Consider the following 24,806-nt stretch of genomic DNA (forward strand, 5'->3'; position numbering starts at 1 on the left):
ACTACCATAAATACTTCTGAAAATATTCCAAAAAATTAAGGAAGAGGGAATTATTCCTAACTCATTCTATGATGCCAGCATTACCATGATGCCAAAATCAGACAAGGACAGAACCAAAAAATTAAACTACAGGCCAATATCTCTGATGAACATATATGCAAAAATCCTCAACAAAATACTAAAATCCAACAGCATATCCAAAAGTTTGTATTTATCCCAGAGATTAAAGGATGATTCAACAGACACAAATTAATAAATTTGATACCTCTCATAAACAAAATGAAGGACAAAGCCCATATGATTATCTCAATAGACACAGAAAAAGTATTTGATAAAATTAAATATCATTTACAATAACAACTCTCAACAAATTAGGTATAGACGGAATATACCTTAATACAATAAAGGCCATATATGACAAACCCACAGCTAACATTATACTAAAGAGACAAAAGCTGAAAGCTTTTCCTCTAAGATCTGGAACAAGATGGAACTAAAAATGATGAGCTCATAGAAGTAGTGAGTAGAATTGTGGTTATTAGAGGTTGGGAAGGGTAGCCAGGAGGGGAGAGTATGAAGAGGTTGGTTAGGAGACACACAATTATAGCTAGATAAGAGGAATAAATTCCAGTGTTCTAGAGCAATATAGAATGAATACAGTTAACAATAATTTATTGTATATTTTCAAAAAGCTAGAAGATTTTGAATGTTCTCAACATAAAGAAATGATAAATGTTTGAGAAAATATACATGCTAATTACCCTGATTTGGTCATTACACATTATATACATGTTTTGAAATATCACTCTGTACCCTGTAACTATGTTAAATTATTACATGTATGTTAAAATTAACTTTAAAAGGTACAAGTAAAGGAAAATAGAATTAAGTAGCTGGTATACAAAGGAGGCAGGGAAACATTTAAATTTTATAGCATATGTATGTGGTACCCATTGAAAATTAAAATAAGCAAATACATTTTTGAAAAAAGCTACAAATAAAGCTAATGAAGTACTAAATAAAATGTTTTATCCTCCTACATTGTCAGATGTAGTTTTACAAAACAAAATAGAAAATATGTGATTGGATAAGCAGTAAAACATATATATTTACAAGCTATAAATATAAATATTTAATATTTAATATAATAAGAATATAAATATTCTAAAACTATATTTTCCTGGCCTTCATTTCAGCAAAATTATTAAATATGCTATTATAATGGAAAATTTCACAAAATTTTCGCTCTACTGATAGTAATAATCTAAAAGATGAATCGAAAATAAAATTATAATCAAAATGTATACAATTTGAATTTTCAATTAAAATTCATACATTAAAACAAATGTGAGAACTTTTTTGTTCTTGAGACAGGGTCTCACTCCTGTCCAACAGTCTGGAGTGCAGTAGCATGATCATGGCTCAAGCAGTCCCCCCACCTCAGCCTCCTGAGTAGCTAGGACTACAGGTTCATAACACCACATCCAGCTAATTTTTTTTTTTTTTTTTTTGAAGAGACAGGGTTTCACCAAGTTATCCAGACTGGTAAGAAATTTTGAATGGATTTATTTCCATATATTTAAAAATGTTATTTTAAAATTAATATTAAAAACCAATTTAAAGCAAATACAAATTATAATAGTTATTACAACTTAAAATATTATTTAAACAAAGAAGAAAATGCTCATTTATTTGAAATGTCATTTTATTACACATTTTATTAAAATTATTCATAATTCCAGCATTTAATGTTCATATTTTAATCGCTAGGCTAAAGGATCAGCATCATGGTTTATCAATTTTGTATCTATAGTTACACAGATACAGAATTCGAGTAATGTAAATTGTTTAATATTGCAAAATATGCCTGAGCCACCATGCACAACTTCTTTCTCCTCAGTAATTCTGGAACTATCAATTGGAACATGAGGAAAAACAAAGAACTGGTCATTTATCACTATTAGGACACAGAATTCATTGTGAAAGAATCTATTGAGCTCACATTATCTTAGAGGATTTGACATATTAACCAATTTATCTTTTCTCTTTCCTAAATATTTGTGTCATTCAATTCCTCCTGGTGTTTCTAAGTAGTATTTGTCTCCGGGAGTAAGAATTTTAAGACATCAAAGTGAATCAAGGTAAAATTAACAGAGGCAAGTCAAAGTTCTAACGGCTGGATACATGCTTAATAAACCATTTGTTCAAAACATTAAAAATTTAGAACCAGGATCCACAAAGACTGTGATTCATTCTCTGGCATGAAGGTAATATTGTGCAGTTCAGGCCTGTTAACAATAGGCCAAAGTGGCCGAGACTTTAATTCTATAGCACATGACGCAATTATTTGTTGTCAGCAAAGTTTCTCCTAATGTCAGAACAAGGTAACTGACATCATTTCACATTCAACTGGAGGCTGCAACTTCAGGAGTCTCCCTTTAATACTCACAATTTGGACACTCTAATTAGTTATCTAGGTGATATTACTCCTCCTCATATTTGGAGATGTCACAAAAGATACTATTTGTACAAGAATATGCCTGCCTTTTGGCCACAGCCTGCTCCTGATTGAACACATGACAATGTTTTTTGGTGTAACATTTGAAGTGATGATTTACAAAGCCTATCTCCATTTACAACTCAGCTCTTGGAGATAAGGAATTTCATAATGTCTTTTTCTTAAAAATACGCACCTAATTATTGACTGGTTTATCTTAGACAGCTAAAATATGCTAAACAGTTTGAAAGCAAGCTTTAAAATACCCTGAAGATGTTTCTCTTATATTTTGTTAACTTTACTGTTGTAAAAGCTATACAATGCTACTCTTTTTATCAATAATCAATTAATGTTTACTTGTTCAGATAAAATGTGGCCACACATTTGAGGCCAGACAGGCCTGCATTCAGATCCCACTTCTACCACCCTGAGCTATGTCATTTGGGAAAATTATATAATGCTTCTGAGGTTCAGTTTCTTCATTTGTAATTGAGATCATTCCTTATTTGCAGTGCCATTGTGAAAATTTAATGATACAATCACTGTGGAGTGCCTGGCACACAGTATATTCTCAAATAAATAAATAAATAAATAAATAAATAAATAAACAAACAGTAGCTATGTAACTGACAAAGAATTATGGAAATCAGCTACAGTGAATTCATTCATCAATTTAATAAACATGTATTGATCCTACTGTATGCCAGACAACTGGGCAAAGTGCTTGGAATAGGAATTCAAAGGCTGGTTTGCACTAGGAGCTTAATATTTCTGTGGGGATACAGACATGCATAATAGAGATATGAAAGTGTTGTGCAAGCACAAGTAACGGAATAGCTAACTTTGCTTGGGGAGTTAGGAATGGCTTCTTAAAGAAGATAGAAACTAAGCTAGCAGGAATTTGTCAGGAAAGACTGAGAAGGGCATTTGGGGCAGAAGATTGCAAAGGCATGGAGTTACGACGTGCTTTTCACATTCAAGAAAAGGAAAAAGTTGGAGAGGGCCATAGTAACCATGCCAGGCCCCATGGATGGCTACACTGAACTGACAAGACCCAGCTGATGTGTTTGGAAATAGACCAGAAGTGCCATGCTAATCCTTCAAGAGTGTGGCTCTAACTGAACTAAAAAAAAATCCAATTCTCTGAGATATGCCACTTTTGATGAATTGGCTTAAGGAAGGATTGATCAAAACCCTTCAGTACAGTGATGTTTGTTTGCTAGACACACCACTTTTCTTCAAATATACCAAAATTGGGGGCAGAAGGGAAACTGTTATTTTGTACTCAAGGCTCATGATTTCCTGCTCTTCCTTCCCCTATAATTTCTTGTGATGGGCTGCCCTTTTCACCAGGAACACCCTGGGACATGTTCTAAAACTGCTGTAACCAAAATGCATGCTTCTTAGTTAATAACAAAGTAGTGCTCAATTCCAAAAGCTGAAAGGGAAGATGACACAAAATTTCACTGCAGAAAATATATCCTCAAATGTTGTAAAATGATGTGAAAACCATCCAAAGCACTGGATTTGAAACTAGTGAGGGGAACATCATGGCTAAAGCATCAGAAAGAATTAGACTGAGAAGAAGGAAAAGGCCTCAAAGCCACAGGCAAACACCCTAACTTGGGCAGAACCCTAAGAGGCAAACAATCCCACTGCTAAAGACACCTCCAAATGCCTGCAACAGATCTCCGAGAGAAAGTAACAGCCTTGCTGCCCATCTGAGGGAAACTGTCCAGCTGCAGTAGTTACTTCCAACAAAATCCTGTCAATGTGAGGTGCAGGTGGAGCGGAGGGCTGGTGGCTGTGTAGGTGGGAATCCAACCCTGGGCTCTGAGGACAAGCCTTCTAATGGCACAGAAATTAAATTCATCCCAGAATTGGCTAGTTATATTATTTAACACCACTGACACACCCACCTTAATAATCTGTGGATTCATCTACTACATAGTTTGAATAATGACTCAATTTCATGGGAAGAAGTTTCTATTTATATTCAGTAAATATTACAGTATTCTCTAATTGTAATCTCCCATTATAACCTTCCAAGATTTCATGGATTTCTAGGCAAATTCTATGGAAGGTCTAAATAGCAGATAATAGCTATTTAATAGATTTTTTTAAGATAAAAGAAAGCCGTTTGTTTTAATCCACTCACCATTCCGTGATTCAGCCACCCTGGGATAAAATTATCCAGCAGCTTCGGGTATATCATCTCTCTGTCATAGGCATAAATGATCCAGAACACTGCTACAACAAACTGGAAGGAAAAAGAAATTTTTTATTTCAAGTTCATTGACTATTCACAACATACAATTTATTGGTTAACAATAGCTAAAAGAACCCAACAGAATTTGGAATCTATGATGAAAGACAAATCGGTAAACCAGCTAATGATTGGAAACACAGGTCTAGCTTCATTCCATTAGTAGTAAAAGTTAAGGTGCCTCCTCTATCTCTGATCTCCCAACTGTGTTCTTTCAGGCAAAGGGATTGGTTTCTGAGGGAGAAAGAAGAGGCCTGTTTTCATGAACAGCTCTGTTTCAGGGCTAACTGTACTGATCTGATTCCTCTCAAGAGGGTTTAAAAGTTCACTGGTGGTTTTTCGGATCCCATTACCCACTATCTAGGGTTAGCACACATTCAGGAAACTGTTGGGTATGTCCCTTTTCCTTGAACCCATCATGTGGTTTAAATTAATCTTCACATTCTCAAATTTCCACTTCACCACTAGCAGCATTGAAACCACTGCTATAAAATCTCCTAAAGTCACATTTCCAGCAAATGTATTAATTTATACAGACTAAGCAAGGGCTTTAGCTGCACTGAGAAGCTGGGTCCATGGAGGGTAAAGGAAGATTCCTAATTCTCTTGGAATATCTTAGAAGTTCATCTGGGTTCCAAAGGTTTGTTTTGGCCCAACAGCAACATAATCATCAAAAGAGAGTAGAATACCCAATGTATTATTTTACCCTTCTTCCAACTAATGGTGAGAAAAGAAGTTCAGATAAAATAATGAATGGCCCGAGGTCTTAACCTTCAGCACTGAATTTAAAAGAAGTGTATGTTTTTGTAAATGTCAAAAAATGTAGCATAGAAAGGGAACCATCCAACAGGAAGAGATAAAAGTCTCTGTAGAGTGATGTCTCAAAATAAAAAATGCTACAAAATGGAAAAATATAGCATAAATATTAGAAACAATTTTGACTTCATTTTATATCTCATTCATGCTCCCATATTTTATTAATAAAAATAATAGTTTAATGCCACTTCAAATTGGTGGTTTTGGTAGGTTGGTGGAAGAAAAGGCCAGAATGAAAGAAATTAAAGTGGTGGTAGGTGGCAGGTAGAGGCAGTAAAAGGCGACTCCCGTTTCATGGCAATGGGCAGTGAGGGAAGGCAAAGGAGGCCGGCTATCTGAGACATGTAACAGGGATTAGGAGGGTGTGTATGATCTTACAAAGTAGGAGATCCAGGCAGTATTTTGATTGGCTAAAAGTCAGAGTCAAAGGAGATAGAAAGGGAATGACTGATAAGCAAGGCCCAGGAAAAGAAAGGGATTAGGATTATAAATACAGATGAAGCATCCTTCCCTTTAAAGTGAAATGCAAGCACTTTTGCTGACAGTTGGAAATAGAGCTGAGTGCAAAGGATTTGGGGCACTGCTATGGATAATGTGCTAGGAAGTCCATAGAATATTTAAAAGGAAGACTGTCATGAATCAGGAAGACCTAACAGAGATCTAATAACAAGATTTTGTAATAGAACCAACCAGAATGTTTTCCCAGGCTGTCTTGAGGTCTGTGAAAATGAGGATTTAGGAAAAAGAGGGTTTAGGAAAACTTGAGGATCCTAGGGATTTTGTAGCACAATAGCTTGGGTAACTGGGACAGATAAAAGGTTGAAAATAAGGGATGCTATGAGAACAGAAGAACGTCTTTAAGCAACTGGCTAGCATTTCTAAGCTGGTACTTGGATTACATGAGATATCACACCTAAAGATATTAGTGACAGACAGTAAACACTTAATTAAAGATAGTCATTCCTGTTTTCACTTCTTTTGCTGGATAGATGTGACAAGTGACACCAAACCAATTTAGGGCTGATCATGTGCTCTGATGCCAGGGATGCATTGCCAGGCATCACAGCAGTACTACCCCGCCCCATGATTCCAGCCTTGCTATTCAAAGCGGATCAGCAGCACTCATGTCACCTGAAAGCTTTTAAATGTACAGGATCCCAGGTCTCACTCTGATCTGCTCTGATCCTGCATTTCAATAAGATCTTATGCACATATAAGTTTGAGATGTTCTGCTTGGGGAGGCTCTACTTTGGCCACCTTGAGCCTCCTCCCTTCCCATGGAGTGAAGAGATCCTGTGGCCAAGTGGCTTGTCTATGCGGAGCATGCACCTCTTCCCTTGGAGATCACACCTGGAGTAACTGTGAGCCTGGAATTCCCTGCCCACATAGTCATGAGTATGCCTTGGGGCATTTGTGGATCTCCCCCTCCAGTCTGAACCCGAAGGTAGACTGTGCAATAAATGTGTGTTTGCCTTAACCTGAGGGTGGTAAAGGCACATCTGTTTCTGGAGGGTGAGGACCAAAGGTTTGCATTTTGTCTGGGTGTCTAAATACAGGCATGAAGCCACTTCAGTCCTGGATGGAGCCACTGATGCAAATCTCTTCATCTTTGCCATATAACATAACCTAATCAAGGGAATGACATCCCATCATATTCACAGGTCTCTCTGATACTCTATGGAAGGGGATTGTACACGCTGTGCAGCAGGGGATGGAATCTTGCCGTCATGTTGGAATTCTGCTTATCATAGGCTCCCACTGTGTTCTTTCTTTCCAAATTGTTTTGACTCTTTTAAGTCCTTTGCATTTCCATTCAAATGTTAGAATCTCCGACTGTTAATTTATACAAATATCCTGCTAGAATTCTCATGGTGACTGTTTGGGGACAGCTAACATTTTAATAATATTGAATCTTCCAATCCATGAGGATCATTTGTATCCCCTAACTTGGGTCTTCTTTAATTTCTCTCAGCAAAGTTTTTGGTTTTCAATGCACAGATACTGCACGTATTTTGTTGAACTTATCCATAAATATTTCATGTTTTGTGATGCTATTGTGGAGAGTATTATATTTTTTAGATTCTTTTTTGTTAGTTTATAAAAATGAACCAATTTCTGAATATTGACATTATATTTTATACCTTTGCTAAATTCATGTAGTAGTTCTAGTCGCTATTTTAGAAATAGTTTTGCATTTTATACTTACACGATCTGCAAATAAAGACAGTGTTTTTCCCTTATAATTTTATGCATTTTACTTCTTTTTTTTTTTATTGCACTGCCTGTGACCTGCAGCAATATGTTGAATAGAAGTGATGGAGAGTGAGCATCCTTGCCTTCATCTCTATCTTAGGGAAAGTGTTCAGTCTTTCCACACTTAAGTTTGATATTAGCTGCAGGCTTCTCTTAGTTGTCTTTTATCAAGTTGAGAAAAATCTCTTCTATTCTTACTTTTTTTGGGAATTATATACATACACAATGAATAAGTGCTTAATTTTTGAATTTTTTTCAGATGGTTTTGTTTCATATATTGAGATGATCATATAGTTTTCCCTCTTTATTCTGTTAATATGGTGAATTATATCAATTGATTTTGAAAGTCAAACCAACCTTATATTCCTGGTCATCATATATTATAATTTATATAAATACATATATGTTTTTACTGGATTCAATCTGCTGATACTCTGCAAAGAATTTTCTTTTCATCTCTATTCATGAAGTATACTGATCTCTGATCTGTAATTTTCTTTTCTCATAATGTCTTCACCTAATTCTGGGAATAGTATAAATTCTGGAATCAAAAGATGAGTTGGGAAGTGTTTCCTCCTCTATTTTCTGAAGGGTTTTGCACAAGATTAGTGTAATTTATTCCTTATGCAATTGATATACTTCCCTAGTAAAGCCGTCTGGACTTGCAATTTTTCTGTTGGGTAGATTTGTGAATTCATTTTCTTTAATAAATATAGGGCCATTTGGGATTCCTACTTTTGCTTGAGTTGATTTTGGTCATTATTATCTTTTGTGGAATTGCTATATTTCATCTATGTTTTTGAATTTATAAAATTGTTCTTAATATTTCATCATGGAAACTAACAAATGCTATGAATCAGGTATTTTTTCCCTAGAGAGAGCCCACTGTTAAATATTTACTAACATACCACTATTAGGAGTCACTTTCTGTTCACCACGAGTGATCATTCACAGCATCCACAACACATGAGACTCAGTGTGAAGCTTTGGTCAATACTTTGATCCCTACCTTATACTGAGGGAATTATATGGGTTATTAAAAGTGAAGTGACTTTCAAGAAAGTGTTAGTTACCTTTCTAAGTGTAATACTAGAAGGTCAGGAGGCCCAGCTAACTGAGTAATCAGTCTTCTAAATAATTCTTTAGATATAAACACAGAACAGATGGTAGCTTCTTGGCTTCCTGCACTGATATCCTCCTGATAGTATAGCCATCAGCAAACCCAAAATAAATTTGAACTCTCCTACCAGGGCATGGATATGGAACAAAAATAGTTTCTCTTGGACAGGCTAAGCGATACTGAAACCTTCCACTGTTGTGAAGAAGTGTCTTCTCTGGCCAGGAGCAATGGCCAGCTATTCCTCATCCTACACCTGCTGCTTCTTGGCTGCCAGGAACAGAATACTGTACTTGAACTGAGAGTGGAAGGAGCACAGTCACTTTCCAGTCCTTTAAGCTTTGAGACAAAATACTTGAGTGACAGCTAGTCATTGATGTCTCATTTGAAACCCCAGAATTACTAGGAAATTAATGCCAAAAGAAAATTGGATTCACAATTTGCCTCCTTTTGAAAGGAGTCTCTCACATGGAGTCTAACAGAAGCTGAAACTTCAGCTTTAGTCCACTTCTAAGAAGAAGCTTTATTGATTAATGGGAAATTTTTTGGAATTGGGTAAGACCAATTAGAATGCAAAGGATGTTGGAGAGAAATTTGCCATGAAGAAGGCTAAAGAGTCACTTATCTATAGATTGGTCTATAAAGGCCGGATAGCATCATCTCAAACATTCACTGTTGACGGAGGGAAGGAAGGAGGGAAGAGGGGAGGAAATGGATACATCCGTAAAGTCTGCAGCTTCAACTGGATAAAATCTTATATATATTCTGATATGTCAGTACTGAGACTTTACCAAATACTCATAGGAAAAAGTTTAAATTCTGTTTGGGGCTCTATTACCTTGCTTCCAGATTTCTTTTTCATGACTTACTTTCCAGTCAATTCTTTCTGTTGCAGAAGGGTAATCTTTAGAAATGTTTCCAATTGTGATTTCTCTATGCAAACAGAGAAAGCATGGGCATGAGAATAAGTTGGGTGTTGTGCATGCTATCTGGCTTCGTCTCTGAGGGCCCCCATGCAAAGAGTGAATATTTCCTTCAGCAGGACCCTTGCCTTCCTACTTTCGAGATCTACGGAATCCTGGGTGTCCAAGTCCTCTCCTTCTGGCTGATTTTCCTCAACCATACCCTCAAATTCAGAAACGTATAGTGAAGCTTAGGGCTCTCTAAAATGCCACAGTCTCCTTTGTTCCAGAGGACAATCAGTTTCTAGGATTCATTCCTAAAAGCATGACATGGAATTCCTCTCCTTAGAATGTAAGTCTGTGAGTAATGTTAATTTTTTATGCTATGAATTCTGCCCAAATCATCTTAAAACCCGAATCTCCATATAGAGAATTGCCAAAGCACATGTTGATGTTATGCTCTTTTTTTCATGGGTTTTAACTTCATCATTTTGGTACATTTACAATTTATCCATATTTGCCTAGATTTCTGTTCTTCATTATCTCTACTGACTCAGGAAGTAATGATAGAATACAAACCCAGCTCCTACAAATGCCTACATGATTTGGTTCCTTCCTTTCTCTCCAATCTCGGCCTGTGCCATGTTCTGTCTTGTTCCTTCAAGCCCAACCGGTAATTTGTTCCTGAAAATTATTAAGCTCTTTCCCGATTCAGGGCCACAGCATTTTCTACTCTGTGCCAGGAATGCTCTTCCCCTCCTTTCACATGGCTGGATTCTCTGTTCTTTCAGGTCTAGCTTAAATAGCACCTGCACTAGACCTTCCACTGCTCTGTTGTCTATTATAGAACCTGGCAGACAACAGGCTCTTGCTGTTGTTGCTGCTGCTCAGTTCTTCCTTGTTTTGTGGCTCCTCTATGAGAAAGTAAAGTATCAGAGAACAGGAATTAGTTTGTCCTGTTCATTACTGGTTCCCCACTGCCTGGCATAGAGAATGGATGTGATAAAAATTTGCTGAATAAATGAATAAAGTCTATTGCTGTTCCTTGTACCTGCCAGACTCCACATCTCCCACAGGAGCAAGTACCTTTTTACTCCTTTTCTTCCTATTGACCTAAAATTCCTCCTGTATGTTCCCTGTGGATTTTTGTCCTTCTGTGTGTAAGGAAGAAATCTCCTTCCTTCCAGGCTACTCTTATGGCCCAGCCCTTCTCAGATCATCTATGAGATAGCTCCTTCCTCACCTGCTTAAGTCTTCTATCATCCTATAATAATCCTCTGGACTTCAAGATCAAGAGCAAGACTGAAAGCTCTCTTTCCTTAAGTCAACCAAAAATTAGTAGAATGAGAAACAGAAGCAAAACTGATGAAACAGTAGGAAACACCCATAATCCAAACATCACTCTTTAAAAGGCTGCCAAGTGTTAGGAAAATTAAACGAGGACATGGGGAGACTCTGATGGAAGAAACAAGATCCTGCAGCTCTCTGGTTCAGCGAGCAGAACAGAGCGGTCTTTACAGGTGGCAAACCCTGAAGGACATTAAATGACTCTTGGCTGGGAACATGAGGTCTCGATGCATGGAAGCACTGGGGAAATGCTCTGATCCCTGTTTGGCATTAGGGGTCAGAGGTGATGATGCTAAACATGGAAACGGGCTAGTGTGTCATCTCTGCCAGAGCAGGATGTGGGTGCACTAAGGTCAACAAGAAAAGAGTGGTGGTAACAAGCCTGAATATATGGCTCATGCTCACCTGATGGAAACAAAGCTTTATGTCACCATCCAAAAGAGTTGTGATAAAAATGAGCTGAGGAGAGAGAAACGAGTTGAGCTCACACAGAGGCCATTCTCCAGGACAAGGCAGTCGTGGAAAATAGATGGAAATTCAAGCTGCCCTAGCTCCGTTCCCTAGCCTGTCTCCAGTTCTATCCTTTCACAAATAGCTGGCTCGGTAAGAACAAACCAATTTAAGAATGCATAATCACAAGAAATGAAACAGTATGGGATGTAGTCATAGATACCACAAAAAACATAAAGAGGAAGATGATTTTAAGAAGTCAGCAGAATGATACACACCAGAAAAGTTTGCCCCAATAGGTATAATTCATGATCAAATAATTCTCCATTAAAGAAAAGAGGTCAAAGAAGAAAAACTGAGATTCGAGAGAAGATAGAGCAAGAGGAGAAGAGGATAAAGGTGAATGAACTTATGAAATAAAAAAAAACATAAAAAATAAAACTAAAAGTCACATTAGAGGCAGTAAAAGGAAAAATTGCCTTTGGTGAAGACAGTCGGGGTTTAGCTTTCTGCAGAACTGTGGACTAGATACACTGAAAAACCTTCCCACTGTGAAACACTAGGTGCTAAATAAATTACAACAAATATACTTTTAAATGTATTGCTGAGCACACAAGAAAGGAAGGGAAATCACTAGGAGCCACAAAAAAAAAAAAAAAAAAAGAAGAGAGGAAAAATGAAAACAGAAGCAAACTCAGAAACTGGGACTGCCTGGAGGCAAATACCAATATGAGAGTCACAGCACTCTGTGGACTGTGGTCAAGGAGGTGGAAGGCAAGGCCTGAGGCCACACAACGTGATGGAGGAAATCAAGCCAGAAGAGCCTGGCCCGCAGAGGGCCTACACCTTCAGAGAAAGGGGAGCCTGGAGAAAGTACTCTCTACCAAGTCAAATAAATTGCTTTTTACTCCTAATTGCCCAGACTTTTTTAATCAAAAAGGTTTTTTAATTTCATTTAATTTTTTTCACATTGAGATAATCATTTTTTCCTCTTTTATCTTTGTATTAGTGAAAGCGAAGCTAAGATAATTAAGCAAGGTCTGCAAGGTCTGAAAATAAATTTTAAACTTACACCAAATAACTGTAATGGATACTGTAGTGCTTTCCCAGATCCCCTCTTCAGAGTCAGGGCATCCATTGGCCAGTGCTTAGGACTATCAGTTGCTGGCCGTTCTCAGCTGTATCCTTCAACGGGAGTTGCCCTCAGCTACAGGGAATGGAACAGCCCAAGGTCATGCTCCCTCCTCAAGGCAGTACAAACCCAATGACTGGCTAATGCAAGGATACAAAGACCCTACCCAAATTTAGGATGACTGTGAAGGGCCATCCCAGCTCAAGAGCTCCTACTGTGTCTCAGTTACAACTACAATATGGGTGAGCTTCCCTCTCTGCCCAATGCTGTCTTCCTTACTTCCTAACAGGGGCACCTCCCAAAGGCTGCCTCCTTCTGCATCTCAGAGCCTGGTCACAGGAGTCCAATCTAAGACAGCACCATTCATGTAGAAGTGCAACAGACAGATACATTGAAGCACGAACATATTTGTAATAAATAAATCACTATAAGGAAATGTATAAAAAGTAAACATTCTTTACAATCTTCACCTGCAAAGATCTTTATTGCCAAAGGGAGAGGTATATCTTTCAAGATCTTTTTCTACATATGTAAAATGCACTCTACACATTATTCTATGAAATTAGGTCATACTATACCTAGTCTTCTGCAATTCTTCTGACTTAATATTTTAAGAAGATACTCCATGGTTCTTAAGTGCTCCATAGAACCCCACTGTAGGATGATGTACCATAGTTTACTCAAGTACTCACTAATGGATATATGCATTCTTTCCAATTTTCCAGTTTCTAACAAGGCCACAGTAGATGTGTTACATGTATGTTTTTATGTACTTACATTGGACCTCAGAGGGATAATTTGCAAAAAGCAAAATTACGTTTGCACCAACCTACATACTAGGAGAGATGCTCCAGGATCTGAGGCCCCCATTGTTGGCTCGGCTTGCTGACATGAGGCTCCTTTGTCACTCCCTGTCCCAGTACCACTGCTTTCACCCCAGCTTCAGGCTCTAATGTCCCTATCCTGGACTCCTGCAGTAGCCTCTTGGCTAGGCTCACTGGCTTCAGTTCTCTTTAACTCCATCTATGCTTTATCTTGGTGTCTGAGTAAGCTTTGAAGAACTTGCCAGTTCAAAAGTCCCAACGGCTCCTCCATGCCTGCAGGACAAAAAATCAAACTTCCTTTGTGGTCAAGCCCCAAATGCTCTTCCCAGTCCCTTTCCAGCTTCTTCCAGGGACCCTCTTCACCAGACTATGTGTGGCTTCCCAAACTCATCACACACTCTAAGTATACATTCCTTTGTGGGTTTTATAACTGCAGCTTTAAATTCATTAAAAAACAACCCATTTCAAAATCTAAGCTTTATCCATTACTGCTATCGTGGTGCACTTGTTTTCTTCCCCCAGTTTCTTGTCAAACATAATTGCTTCTTTCCTTGACCCCCACAACACTGTGCTTGTAACACTGGCCTACTTAACTCTGACTCCTGCACAGCGGCCAGTTCCTCTAAGCTGCTGAGGGCTCTTTCACCCTCCAGGTCCCCATCAATGTTGCTCCCTTTCCCTAGAATGCCTCCCACCATCCCACCCAGCTCACCCTACCATAGGAATGGGAGCTTAGATATCACCCCCCCAACAAGAAGCCTCTCCTGAGCTGTCCTAGCTTCCGGCCCCTGGTCTTCGCACATGCTCTCATAGCACGTTACATTTTTCCTTCGTAACATGAGCACAGTTACCATGAAATAACTGACCGTAGGCTAGGAGCGGTTGCTCACGCCTGTAATCCCAACACTTTGGGAGGCCAAGGCAGGCAGATCATGAGGTCAGGAGATCGAGACCATCCTGGTTAACACAGTGAAACTGTCTCTACTAGAAATACAAAAAATTAGCCGGGCGTGGTGGTGGGAGCCTGCAGTCCCAGCTACTCGGGAGGCTGAGGCAGGAGAATGGCGTGAACTCGGGAGACAGAGCTTGCAGTGAGCTGAGATCACGTTACTACACTCCAGCCTGGGCAACAGAGTGAGACTCTGTCTTGGGGAAAAAAAAAAAAAAAAGAAATAACTGACTGTGTAATTACTGGTTTCTCTTCCCAGTAGAATGTAAACTCCATAAGGGCAGAGACAAAGTCTATCTCTTCTCTGTTACACTGTCCCATCTCTTTTCCTGCCTTATATTTTGAAACTATTTTGAGTGGCTCCCGCCTATAATCCCAGCACTTTGGGAGGCTGAGGCAGGTGGATCATTTGAGGACAGAAGTTCGAGACCAGCCTGGCCAACATGGCAAAACCATGTCACTACCAAAAATACAAAAAAAAAAAAAAAAAAAAAAAAATTGCCAGATGTGGTGGTGTATGCCTGTAATCTCAGCAACTCAGGAGGCTGAGGCAGGAGAATTGCTTACCTGAGAGGTGGAGGCTGCAGTGCACCAAGATCATACCACTGCACTGCAGCCTGGGCCAGAGAGAGAGACACTGTCTCAAAAACAAAACAAAACAAAAACCCCTCTATTTTGAAATAATCTAAGACTCATAAATTGAAAGACAACACAGTGTTCCCGTGTATCCTTCCCCCAGCTTTCCCCAGTGATATCATCTTACATAGCCATGGTACATCCTCAAAACCAGAAAATTAACATTGATCCGATACTGTAACCTACAGACTAAATTCAGGTTTCACCAGCTTTGACATGCACTCATTTTTGGTGGAGGTGGGAGTGGTATCACACATATAGATTTGTATCACAACTGCCCTGCTCAGGATACAGAAGCATTCTGTTATCACAAAGAAACTCCCTGGTACTAACTCTTTTTTTTTTTTTTTCCTTTCTTTCTTTTTACAGAGTCTCACTCTATCGCCCCAGCAGGCCTGGTACTCTCTTGATAGTCACACCCTCCCCACAACCTTAACTAGCCCCTGGCAACTGTTGATTTGTTCTTCATCACTACAGTTTCGTCATTTTGAGAATATTATACACATGCGATCTTTCTCAGTGCTTTATTAAGGCTGGCTTGCCTTTGTGTAGTCTTAACAATCTATGGGCCAGAGATTTCAAAAGCAACATGTTCTTTAAGAATCATAACTACTTTAAGGTAGCTACTATTATTTTACCTACTCTTACAGATGAAAAAAACATATCTTTAGAAAATTTCAATTTTAGTAACTTTCCCAGAGTCAAAAAGTTAATAATGTCCAAACCGGAATGTGAGGTCAGGCAGTGAGACCTCTATGCTTTCAAAGTTTTTTGCAGGGGGAGTAGAGACAGAGTTTCACTTCATTTCCAGTCTGGTCTCGAACTCCTGGTTTCAGGTGATCCTCCAGCCTTGGCCTCCCAAAGTGCCGGGATTATAGGCATGACCCACCACACCTGGCCACTTTGAATCTCTCTAAACACTTTTTGTACATATTAGATACTTTTGAGTCTATTAATAATTAGCTGAATAAATAAATTAAATGCCAAAGACTATTATTTCATAGCTAGTTCTGGGTCCCCTAGAAGAACCTGCACATAGTCGGAACTCAACTTTTGGCGAGTAAATCTGGTTAATCATTCTAGAAAAAAACTAAAGGGAAAGGAAAATGGTCATGAATGGTGAAAAATCATCAAGCTGGTCCTCTGGATTGAACATGCCTCACAAGGCCACAGGGTAGCAGCATTCTTGTCTGTTATAGTAATAAATGCATTAATAAAATCTCTGCTGGGCACAGTGGCTCACACCTGTAATCCCAGCACTTTGGGAGGCCGAGGCAGGTGGATCACGAGGCAAGGAGTTCGAGATCAGCCTGGCCAATATGGTGAAACCCCGTCTGTACTAAAATACAAAAAATTAGCCAGGCATAGGGCACCTGTAGTCCCAGCTACTCGGGAGGCTGAGGCAGGAGAATCACTTGAACCTGGGAGGCGGGGCTTGCAGTGAGCCGAGATCGCACCACTGCACTCCAGCCTGGGTGACAGAACAGAACAAGACTCCATCTCAAAAAAAAAAAAAAAAAAAAAAAAGAAAAAAGCATTTCAACCAGGATTATTTGAACAGGTACATCTTCCCTCTAGGAAATTCATATCCATAAGAAAGAGAAGCAATAGTGACTTAGAATACTTGCTGGTCCTAACTGATACCTGGGTCTTGCCTTGTACCTTGCACATTTCCTTCCCTACTCAAATTTTAGTTCATAGGCTCCCATCATATTCTCACTTTATCTTTGAGGTGGAATCTTTCCCCAGAATGCCAGCTTGCATGGATGGATCCCTGTGACTAGCTGTCTCTCTGGATTTGCAGATGGGGTCTCTGAGGTTGTACCCTGTGTCATCCCTGTGACTTCAGGCTGAAACCGCACCAATCTTGCCATACTCCTCCAGTTCTGTCTCTTCTCACAGCCTCAGGCATCTCTATCTGGTCAGTTTTACCACTGACCAAAACATGAGAATGATGGCTATTAGGGTTGATTTTTTTCCCACCTACAGAATCCAAATTGCCTGGGCTTGGCTTCTAGTGGTGGCAGTCTTATTTTGTGAAGAGTGATGTCTGAAGGGTCTGGTTAGCAAGGTGGTGTGCATTGTGAGAGGGTAGGGCGTGGCGAAAATAAGGCCTGAAGGGAGGAAACTTTTGCACATCTGGTTGTCTTACGCCTCACACAGGTGAGATTATCCCGTAAGTTGAACATTTTACCACTCTAATAACTAACCCTCCTGTTATGGGCTCAGAGTTAGATCCATTTAGAATGGAACTCCACTCCAAATAAATAAAGCAAGGCTTCTTTCACTCTCTGTCAAGTGACAATAAATGAAATAATTAAACAGATATCCATAAACCTCACATAAGACTATTTTTAATATGCTAGGGAACCACTATCAATTAGGATTGATTTACGTTTCTTTTGGAAAAAAAAAAAAATCTATTTGGGCCTTTTCTCCACCATAAAATCACTGAATAATCAAACTCTTGCGGTCTTTCTGTCTCATTTTTTAAATAAAAGGGGACTATAGATATTTGATAAAATTACATTAATGTGAGTATCCAAAGGGTAGCTGTAAGTTCACAGGAGAGACATGCAGCTAAACACATCTCAGTTACCTGAGGATAAAAGTGAGAAACACCTAATTTAATCCAATCTAGTACAAGTTAATTAACAAACCAACCACGCTTTTTTTTAGAAGCATCCTACGTTAGATGACTATGTGTCAATGCCTATATTTGATGCCTTGGGTGTAGTAGCAGAGTAACAGAATACTATTGACCAGAATACTACTGTAACAGTGGAAAGTGAAGGCTAATCAAATGAAATACAGCCTACCCAAGAAAGATACACTAACAGGAGAAAAATGATCATAATAGTGAGTAGGTGTATGGGCATTAAAGAGCAAAAATGCATCGCCAGTTTTGTAGACAGGACAGGGTTCCCTGGCCACCCGAGGAAGCATTCTGGTCTACCAGGCCAGTCAATCCCCACTGTACAAATGAATTCATCAGATTATAGTAATTTGACTACCTGTCACTAGTAGCATCCAATTCAAGTTCACCCAGAATTCGGCGTCCCTTTTGGCTTCTTCGAAGTTATTGCCTCTAGGGAGAGTTTGGGCAATCTGACAATTTTTTAGTCCACCTGATAAGTTTTTCACAACATAAATTACTTATGTTTCTGATTTAATCTTTAGCCTATAATCATTTACTCAGCATAAGTTCATTGACTGAGAGAAGGATTATCTCAAAATAGACTAACAAAACAGAGTGTTCTGGGCTACAAGAACATTTCGGGACTTCCAAGCACACTAGGACACCCACAAATGACTATATCACTGCTCTGGAATTGCTATGGGGCTAGGAGAGGAGGAAGGCTATGGTTTTCTGTTTTGTTTATTTTAGATTATATACATTAAAAACTAGGAAAATACATAGCAAGTTATACACATATTTGCAATGGGAAAAGAACTTTTGGAGAGGCTGGCATATTTGTTTATTGGTATTGTATCAATAACACATCAATATTTTTTGTTTTTCTCTATGAACCATTTGCCATTTACATTTAGAACATGAACATCTTTAAATGCGAGCACACTTACAAACACAATGGTGAATTATTTCCCAAAAGTGAGTAGTTGTAGGAGGACTTTTCTAATACCTTCCTGTGGGACTTTCTTATTATAAGGGTAATAAGTGCTTATTGTGGAAATTGGTGTGAACTTTTGCATTTTGCCTTTAAAATTTTTCTATGATGATCTATGCTGTATAAATAAAGTGGGAGGAGTCAGCAAACAAATGGTCATCTTTGGAATCAATATGACTCAAAGATGGATATACACTGTCCACGAGTCTGCAATCTTTCTGCTTGAGAGCACTTCAGAGCTTTCTTTCTTGGCATTTGGTCTACCTGCTTAGGCCCCATCTAGAATCGTGGACCAATGATAGATATTTTTGTTGTTGAAAAACACTTTTCATCAATTAAGAGATACAGTTATACTCAACTAATTAACTTTGAGTATCAGCAGTTGAGGAAGGTGCCAAGATTGGGGAGAAACATCTGCTTTGACACTGATCTGCTGTGAAGGGGAACCTGGGGATCCAACGTAAATCTACTTCATGAGGGTGATTTTCTCGCCCATGAGCTTTTCTTTCTTTCTCCTCTCTTAATACCCTTTTTGCTTGAGATGCTTCAAGCACAAATGTCATTCATCAAACATCACTGATCAGATCTCATAGGGCAGGCATTTTCTTTCGATAGGACAGAGGCAGAGAAAGAACCAGCTGCTACAGCCAGGATGGCAGCAGTTTTCCCACCCTAATGGGCCCCAGTCTTCTTCCGGACATCACAATCTGTAGGGACGAGTGGCTTCCTGTTGCTCAGTGTCTCTTATTTATTAGGTAAGATCCTCTTCTAGAGTCAGTGAAATCATACGATAGTGGTTAGCTTAGTGACTGGCACTTAGCACTCAATATACGATAACAGAACTTGCCAGAATGTCTATTGAAGGCTTCTTTCCATTTTCCTTACTTCCATCCCTTTTTAAGATAAAAGGCATAAGAAAGTTGCTCTGCCTTTCTTAACACCATAATATAGAAGGCACTTACCCAAACAGTCAAGATTAATTACAGAAGGCCTTTGATGAACAACAGGGCTCAGGATGCTACAGTGTTTGCCTGAGTGACAGATTTGACTTACACCACCTCAAATCCTTGTTTAAAATGGGTGGAGGAATCAATTATAAATTTAAAAAGAAAAGCAGATTTGACTGAAAACCCTTGATAAAGCAGAGTTTTGGTAATTCTTTTAAAATGTTTCACGGTGTAGGTGTCATTCAGTTTTTAGGATGCTGCTGTGGAATGCATTGGATCACTTCTTGCCAAAAATAGTTTTTTTGCAATTGTGTAGCTACAAACTATGCCTTCTTGGAAGCCCAGCGATGATTCACAGATGATATACTGGATACATTTTGCAACCAATTTTTTTAAAGGTAGCCAATTCTACTGATATAACCTTATTTTCACATATTAAAAACAAGCACGTTGGGTAAACATATGGTAGCTAAAATCTGCATGCAATATTTGAAATGAGAAGACAAAGAGGGAAGGTTTTCTTTTCTTGTCAAAACGTGCACTTTGCAAGCTGTCCTGTAAAACTGTATAAAACCATTGGCTCTACAGTGTGAGACAGTGTATCAAAGGGAGACAACAGAAGCACAAACGAACACAGTCTGTTAAGCCACCTCAAGGAAAAAGATAAAACAGTTATTTTCGATCCAGATTCTACACAACTCCTATTCTTATTCTGATACATTCTCCAAAGTTAGAAATTTTGGTCAGCTCAGGCCTTATGTACATAGCTAAAGATGTCTATCAGGCAAATGACGAAAAGCAAAATTAGGTTAGGTTTGTCAAAAAGTTTAGAGTACAATCACGCATCACTCAATGACAGAGACATGTTCTGAGAAACATGTCATTAGGCTATTTACCATCCTGTAAACATCATAGACTGTACTTACACAAACCTAGGTGGTATAGCCTACTGCATACCTAGGCTCTATAGGTGGTATAGCCTATTGCTCCTAAGCTACAGACTACTGAATACCACAGGAAACTGCAAGACGATATTAAGTATTTGTGTGTTTAAACACACCTAAACATAGTAAAGGCATGTTGTTGGCGGTTTTTTCTTTTCTCTCTCTTTTTTTGTTTTTTGGAGACATAGTCGTGCTCTTGTTGCCCAGGCTGGAGTGCAGTGAAGTGATCACAGCTCACTGCAGCTCGAACCTCTAGGCTCAAGCAATCGATCTTACTGTAGTCTCCCATGTAGCTGGGACTACAAGAGCATGCTACCAAGCAGGTTACTTTTTACATGTTTTGTAGGAACAGGGTCTGGCTGTTCCCCAGGCTGGTCTTAAACTCCTGGCTTCAAGCAACCCTCCCATCTCAGCCTCCCAAAGCACTGAGATTATAAGTATGAGCCACCACATCTGGCCCCTAATACAGTTGTTTTGCTTTTTGTTTTGTTTTTGAGACAAGGTCTCACTCCATCGCCCAGGCTGGAGTACAGTGGCACAATCTCAGCTCACTAAAACCTCCATCTCCCAGGCTCAAGGGATCCTCCCAGCTCAGCCTCCTGAGTAGCTGGGAATACAGGTTTATGCCACCACACCTAGTTAATTTTTTTTTTTTTTTGTAGAGATGGGATCTCACTATATTCCCCAGGCTGGTCTCAAACTCCTGGGCTCCAGTGATCTGCCTGCCTTGGCCTCTCACAGATTACAGGTGTGAGCTACCATGTCCAGTCCATAATATAGGTTTATAGTCTTATGGGACCACTGCTGTATATGTCATCTGTCATTGATGAAAACGTCATTATACAGCACATAACTGGTTGCTAAGAGCAAGCACTCCGTTAGTTGGAGTGTTAGGGTTCAAAGCCTGGTTGATTTACTGGCATCATTTACTTGCTGTGTGACCTCAAGCAGGCAAGCTCTAAAATGGGAACCCCATCTGTAAAACTGCAAAACAGAAGAGTCTTCTGTGAAGTGAGAATGATGGAAATTCCTACCTTCTGGGGATGTGAGGATTAAATAAATTGTTCCAGTATAGCCCTTAGCACAGTGCCTGGCCCACAGCAAGCATGTAGTGAGAGTCAGTTCTCATTCCATTGTTCAGGCTCTTGGGTTGTTTGCAGGTTTTGCCTCCTTGGGAAGGGCTATGGTGAGAAGACTCAGAAAGTACAAGTGGAACTGTTCGCTCACAGGCAGGAACTAAAACAGGTGACAGCAGAGGCCTCCGTATGTGGTGTATTCTTCAGAACTCTGAGCTAATGGGGTGGGTGCAGGTAGCATTTCTGAATGTTCAGACCAAAACGTTGCTTTATTAATGAATCTGGGGGCCATTTTCCTTTGTTGACTCAGTGTTAATTTTATTGTCTAGTGTAACAGCCACCCACTGGGCCAGGGCATGCTCACAGTACCCTCTGGCCAAGGGAGTGCGGAATCTTCCTTCTTTTGAGTTATGTATGCATGTATGAATGCAGTCTTCTTATTTCATAGTTGATTTCTAAGTGAAACAAAGGGGAGGGGAGATGTCCTCAGGATCAAGTGGCAAGGTGATAAAATTCCTCTCTCGTCATGCCTGTGAACTTGGGCATGCCACTCCTTTGTGTCTAGGATTTTTTCTTATTTCACATTCCTCTCCAATCTTTTCTGGTCAAAAATGAACAAAGTAGCAGAGAACCCAGAAAACCACAAAAGCAGACAAGACTTAAGGGCTCCTTCCACTCCCTCTGTGGCGTAGCTTTCTTCAGTTTCCTCATGTGGCCACAGCTCCACCAACACAGCCCCAATTCCCAGTATACATTTGTTGCTATGGGTAAATCAAGTACCGACGTAGCCTACTTATGTACAGACCTAACCTAAAGGGACATTCTCTGGTGGGAAACTTCTGGAAAATGTGCTCTTCAGAGGTGCTTAGGAGACTGTGAGCTGGCTGGCAGGGCTACACTCTCCTCACCACCTGCCCTCTCCTCATCTTCCCACTTTCCCACCTGAGTTTCTGCATCACCTTCCCAATAGTCAGAATTATGCCTTAACTTTTGTTCCGTAAGAGGGATAGAAAAAGGTACAATGAATGAAAGTCCTATCCTGGACTGGCTATTTGTGGTAAAATAAGCAAATCATTAGAATGGTAATCACATGGGCACAATTAAGTTAGTAAATTTTGTGTAGGTGGAAGGTCCACTAGCTCCTTCCTTGAAGGGAAATTACTTTTTTATCGGCTGATGTAACAGTACATTTTGGTCCAGCTAAAGGAGTTAAGAGTTACCTCAAAACACCCACGGGGACAGTAGTAATTTCAGGAACACCCACAGAGCAAATAAATTATTGTTTCCTTTTCTACACAGAAAGCAATGGTTAGGGTGGAGGGATGAGGTGAAAGGAGAAAGGTAGAAAGAGAAAGAGAGATAGGGTGAGAGAGAGGGAGAGAGAGAGAGAGACAGAGAGAGAGAGAGAGAGAGAGAGAGAGAGAGATGGGGGTGTTGGGGAGATAGAGGGAAAGAGGGAGGGAGTGAAATATTCAGGGAAGGAAGAAGAAGTGTGAATGCTTTTTTTCTTTTCTTTTAAAATCAAGAATATTGCATCTTGTCCCCGGTCCCCAAAACAAGGACATATATAAGATCCTGGTTTTGTGGGTCACATTGTTGAGGACAGGAAACACATGTCTAGTGTTACTGAAAATCAATTCTACCTTTTCCTGATCTCAAATTTCAAATATATATTTTACTTATGACTATAATTATGGGAAGAAAATATCTTCATTTTGTGAGATATTTCTGTGATTTTTTTTCCCCCAGAGAGAGAGTAGGAAATCTGTGAAATGATCTATGGGACATGATAATGTCTAGGGGAAAGGGTGGTCAAGGAAAATTTTACTTATTGAACCCAGTTGTCTGAATCTCTTGAGTTTGTGGTCTAAAGCAAGGGACACCTCTGACGAATTTGATATGGAGCTTTAGAAATTAAACCATTTCATCAAATGTGTAAGAAATCTTTCCTTGAGAAGGACTTCTTCAAATATCAGATTTCAGTTGTTGTTTATGATACTACTGGTAAGAATACACTAAAAATGATTATTGGTAGAGAATGAATGGGAAAAAATATACCTTTTTGGCTACAACAGAAAATGTCCATGATTAATCTTATCAGCTTTACTGTATATATTTTTCATACTGACATAAAAAATAAATTACCTAGAATCATACTAGTTTTCACTTATTTTACATATTGTTATTCCCTAAATTTGTTACTTATTGCATTTTTTAAAACTCCTGGTTTTGTTTGGGTAGCAATATGCCCAGCCCCTAAGGATAAACCATAATTAGTTTAAGCCCTCATGGTAACTTCATTTCCTTCTGCTGCTTCTTGCTTTCCCAGGCCCACACTGCTGGTTGTAGCTCTGTGATGGTTCTGACCAATGGGACGTATGGTGAAATCTGCGGGTGGAGCTTCTGGGAATAATCTATTCGCCTGAGGAAGAAACAGATACTTGGGGAGGGCTCCCTAGAGTTTCTTCCTTTTCTGTCCTTGAACATGGTTGTGAAGGATGTGATGCTTGGTGCTTTATTAACCCTCTCGAGGATTTAGGTGGCAAGTCCAAGGACAAAAAGGTAACACTCTGAAGATAAATGTGTGGAAAATATAAAATGTACAAGTCTCAAATGAAAATACTGCCTGGACATGGTGGTTCGTGCCTATAATCCCAGCACTTTGGGATGCCAAGGTGGTGGATTGCTTGAGCTCAGGAGTTTGAGACCAGCCTGGGCAACATGGCGAAACCCTGTCTCTACAAAAAATACAAAAATTAGCCGGGCATGGTGGCACACACCTGTGGTCCCAGCTACTCGGGAGGCTGAGGTGGGAGGATTGCTTGAGCCTGAGAGGTGGAGGCTGCAGTGAGCCAAGATCATGCCACTGCACTCCAGTCCAGGCAACACAGTGAGACCATGTCTCAATAAAAAGTACAAAATATGAAAACACTGAGCAATACCACCCTGAAACTGCCTGTCAAAAAGTTCCATGTCTTGTGAGATATTAAATATCTTTATTATTTAAACCACAGTTGGCTG

The 24,806-nt window shown here is 39.4% G+C and overlaps 1 protein-coding gene across 2 annotated transcripts in view; it reads right to left on the bottom strand.

Moving 5' to 3' along the window:
- Positions 1–24,806, bottom strand: part of AIG1 (androgen induced 1) — a 282,569-nt gene that overhangs the window by 166,861 nt on the left and 90,902 nt on the right. For both annotated transcript variants that reach the window (XM_050787419.1, XM_050787418.1), the window contains exon 4: positions 4,656–4,757. In XM_050787419.1, coding sequence (XP_050643376.1) covers positions 4,656–4,757 — 102 coding nt within the window. The remainder of the gene's footprint in view (positions 1–4,655; positions 4,758–24,806) is intronic.

Source organism: Macaca thibetana, chromosome 4, assembly GCF_024542745.1.
Source record: "Macaca thibetana thibetana isolate TM-01 chromosome 4, ASM2454274v1, whole genome shotgun sequence".
Lineage (NCBI taxonomy): Eukaryota > Metazoa > Chordata > Mammalia > Primates > Cercopithecidae > Macaca > Macaca thibetana.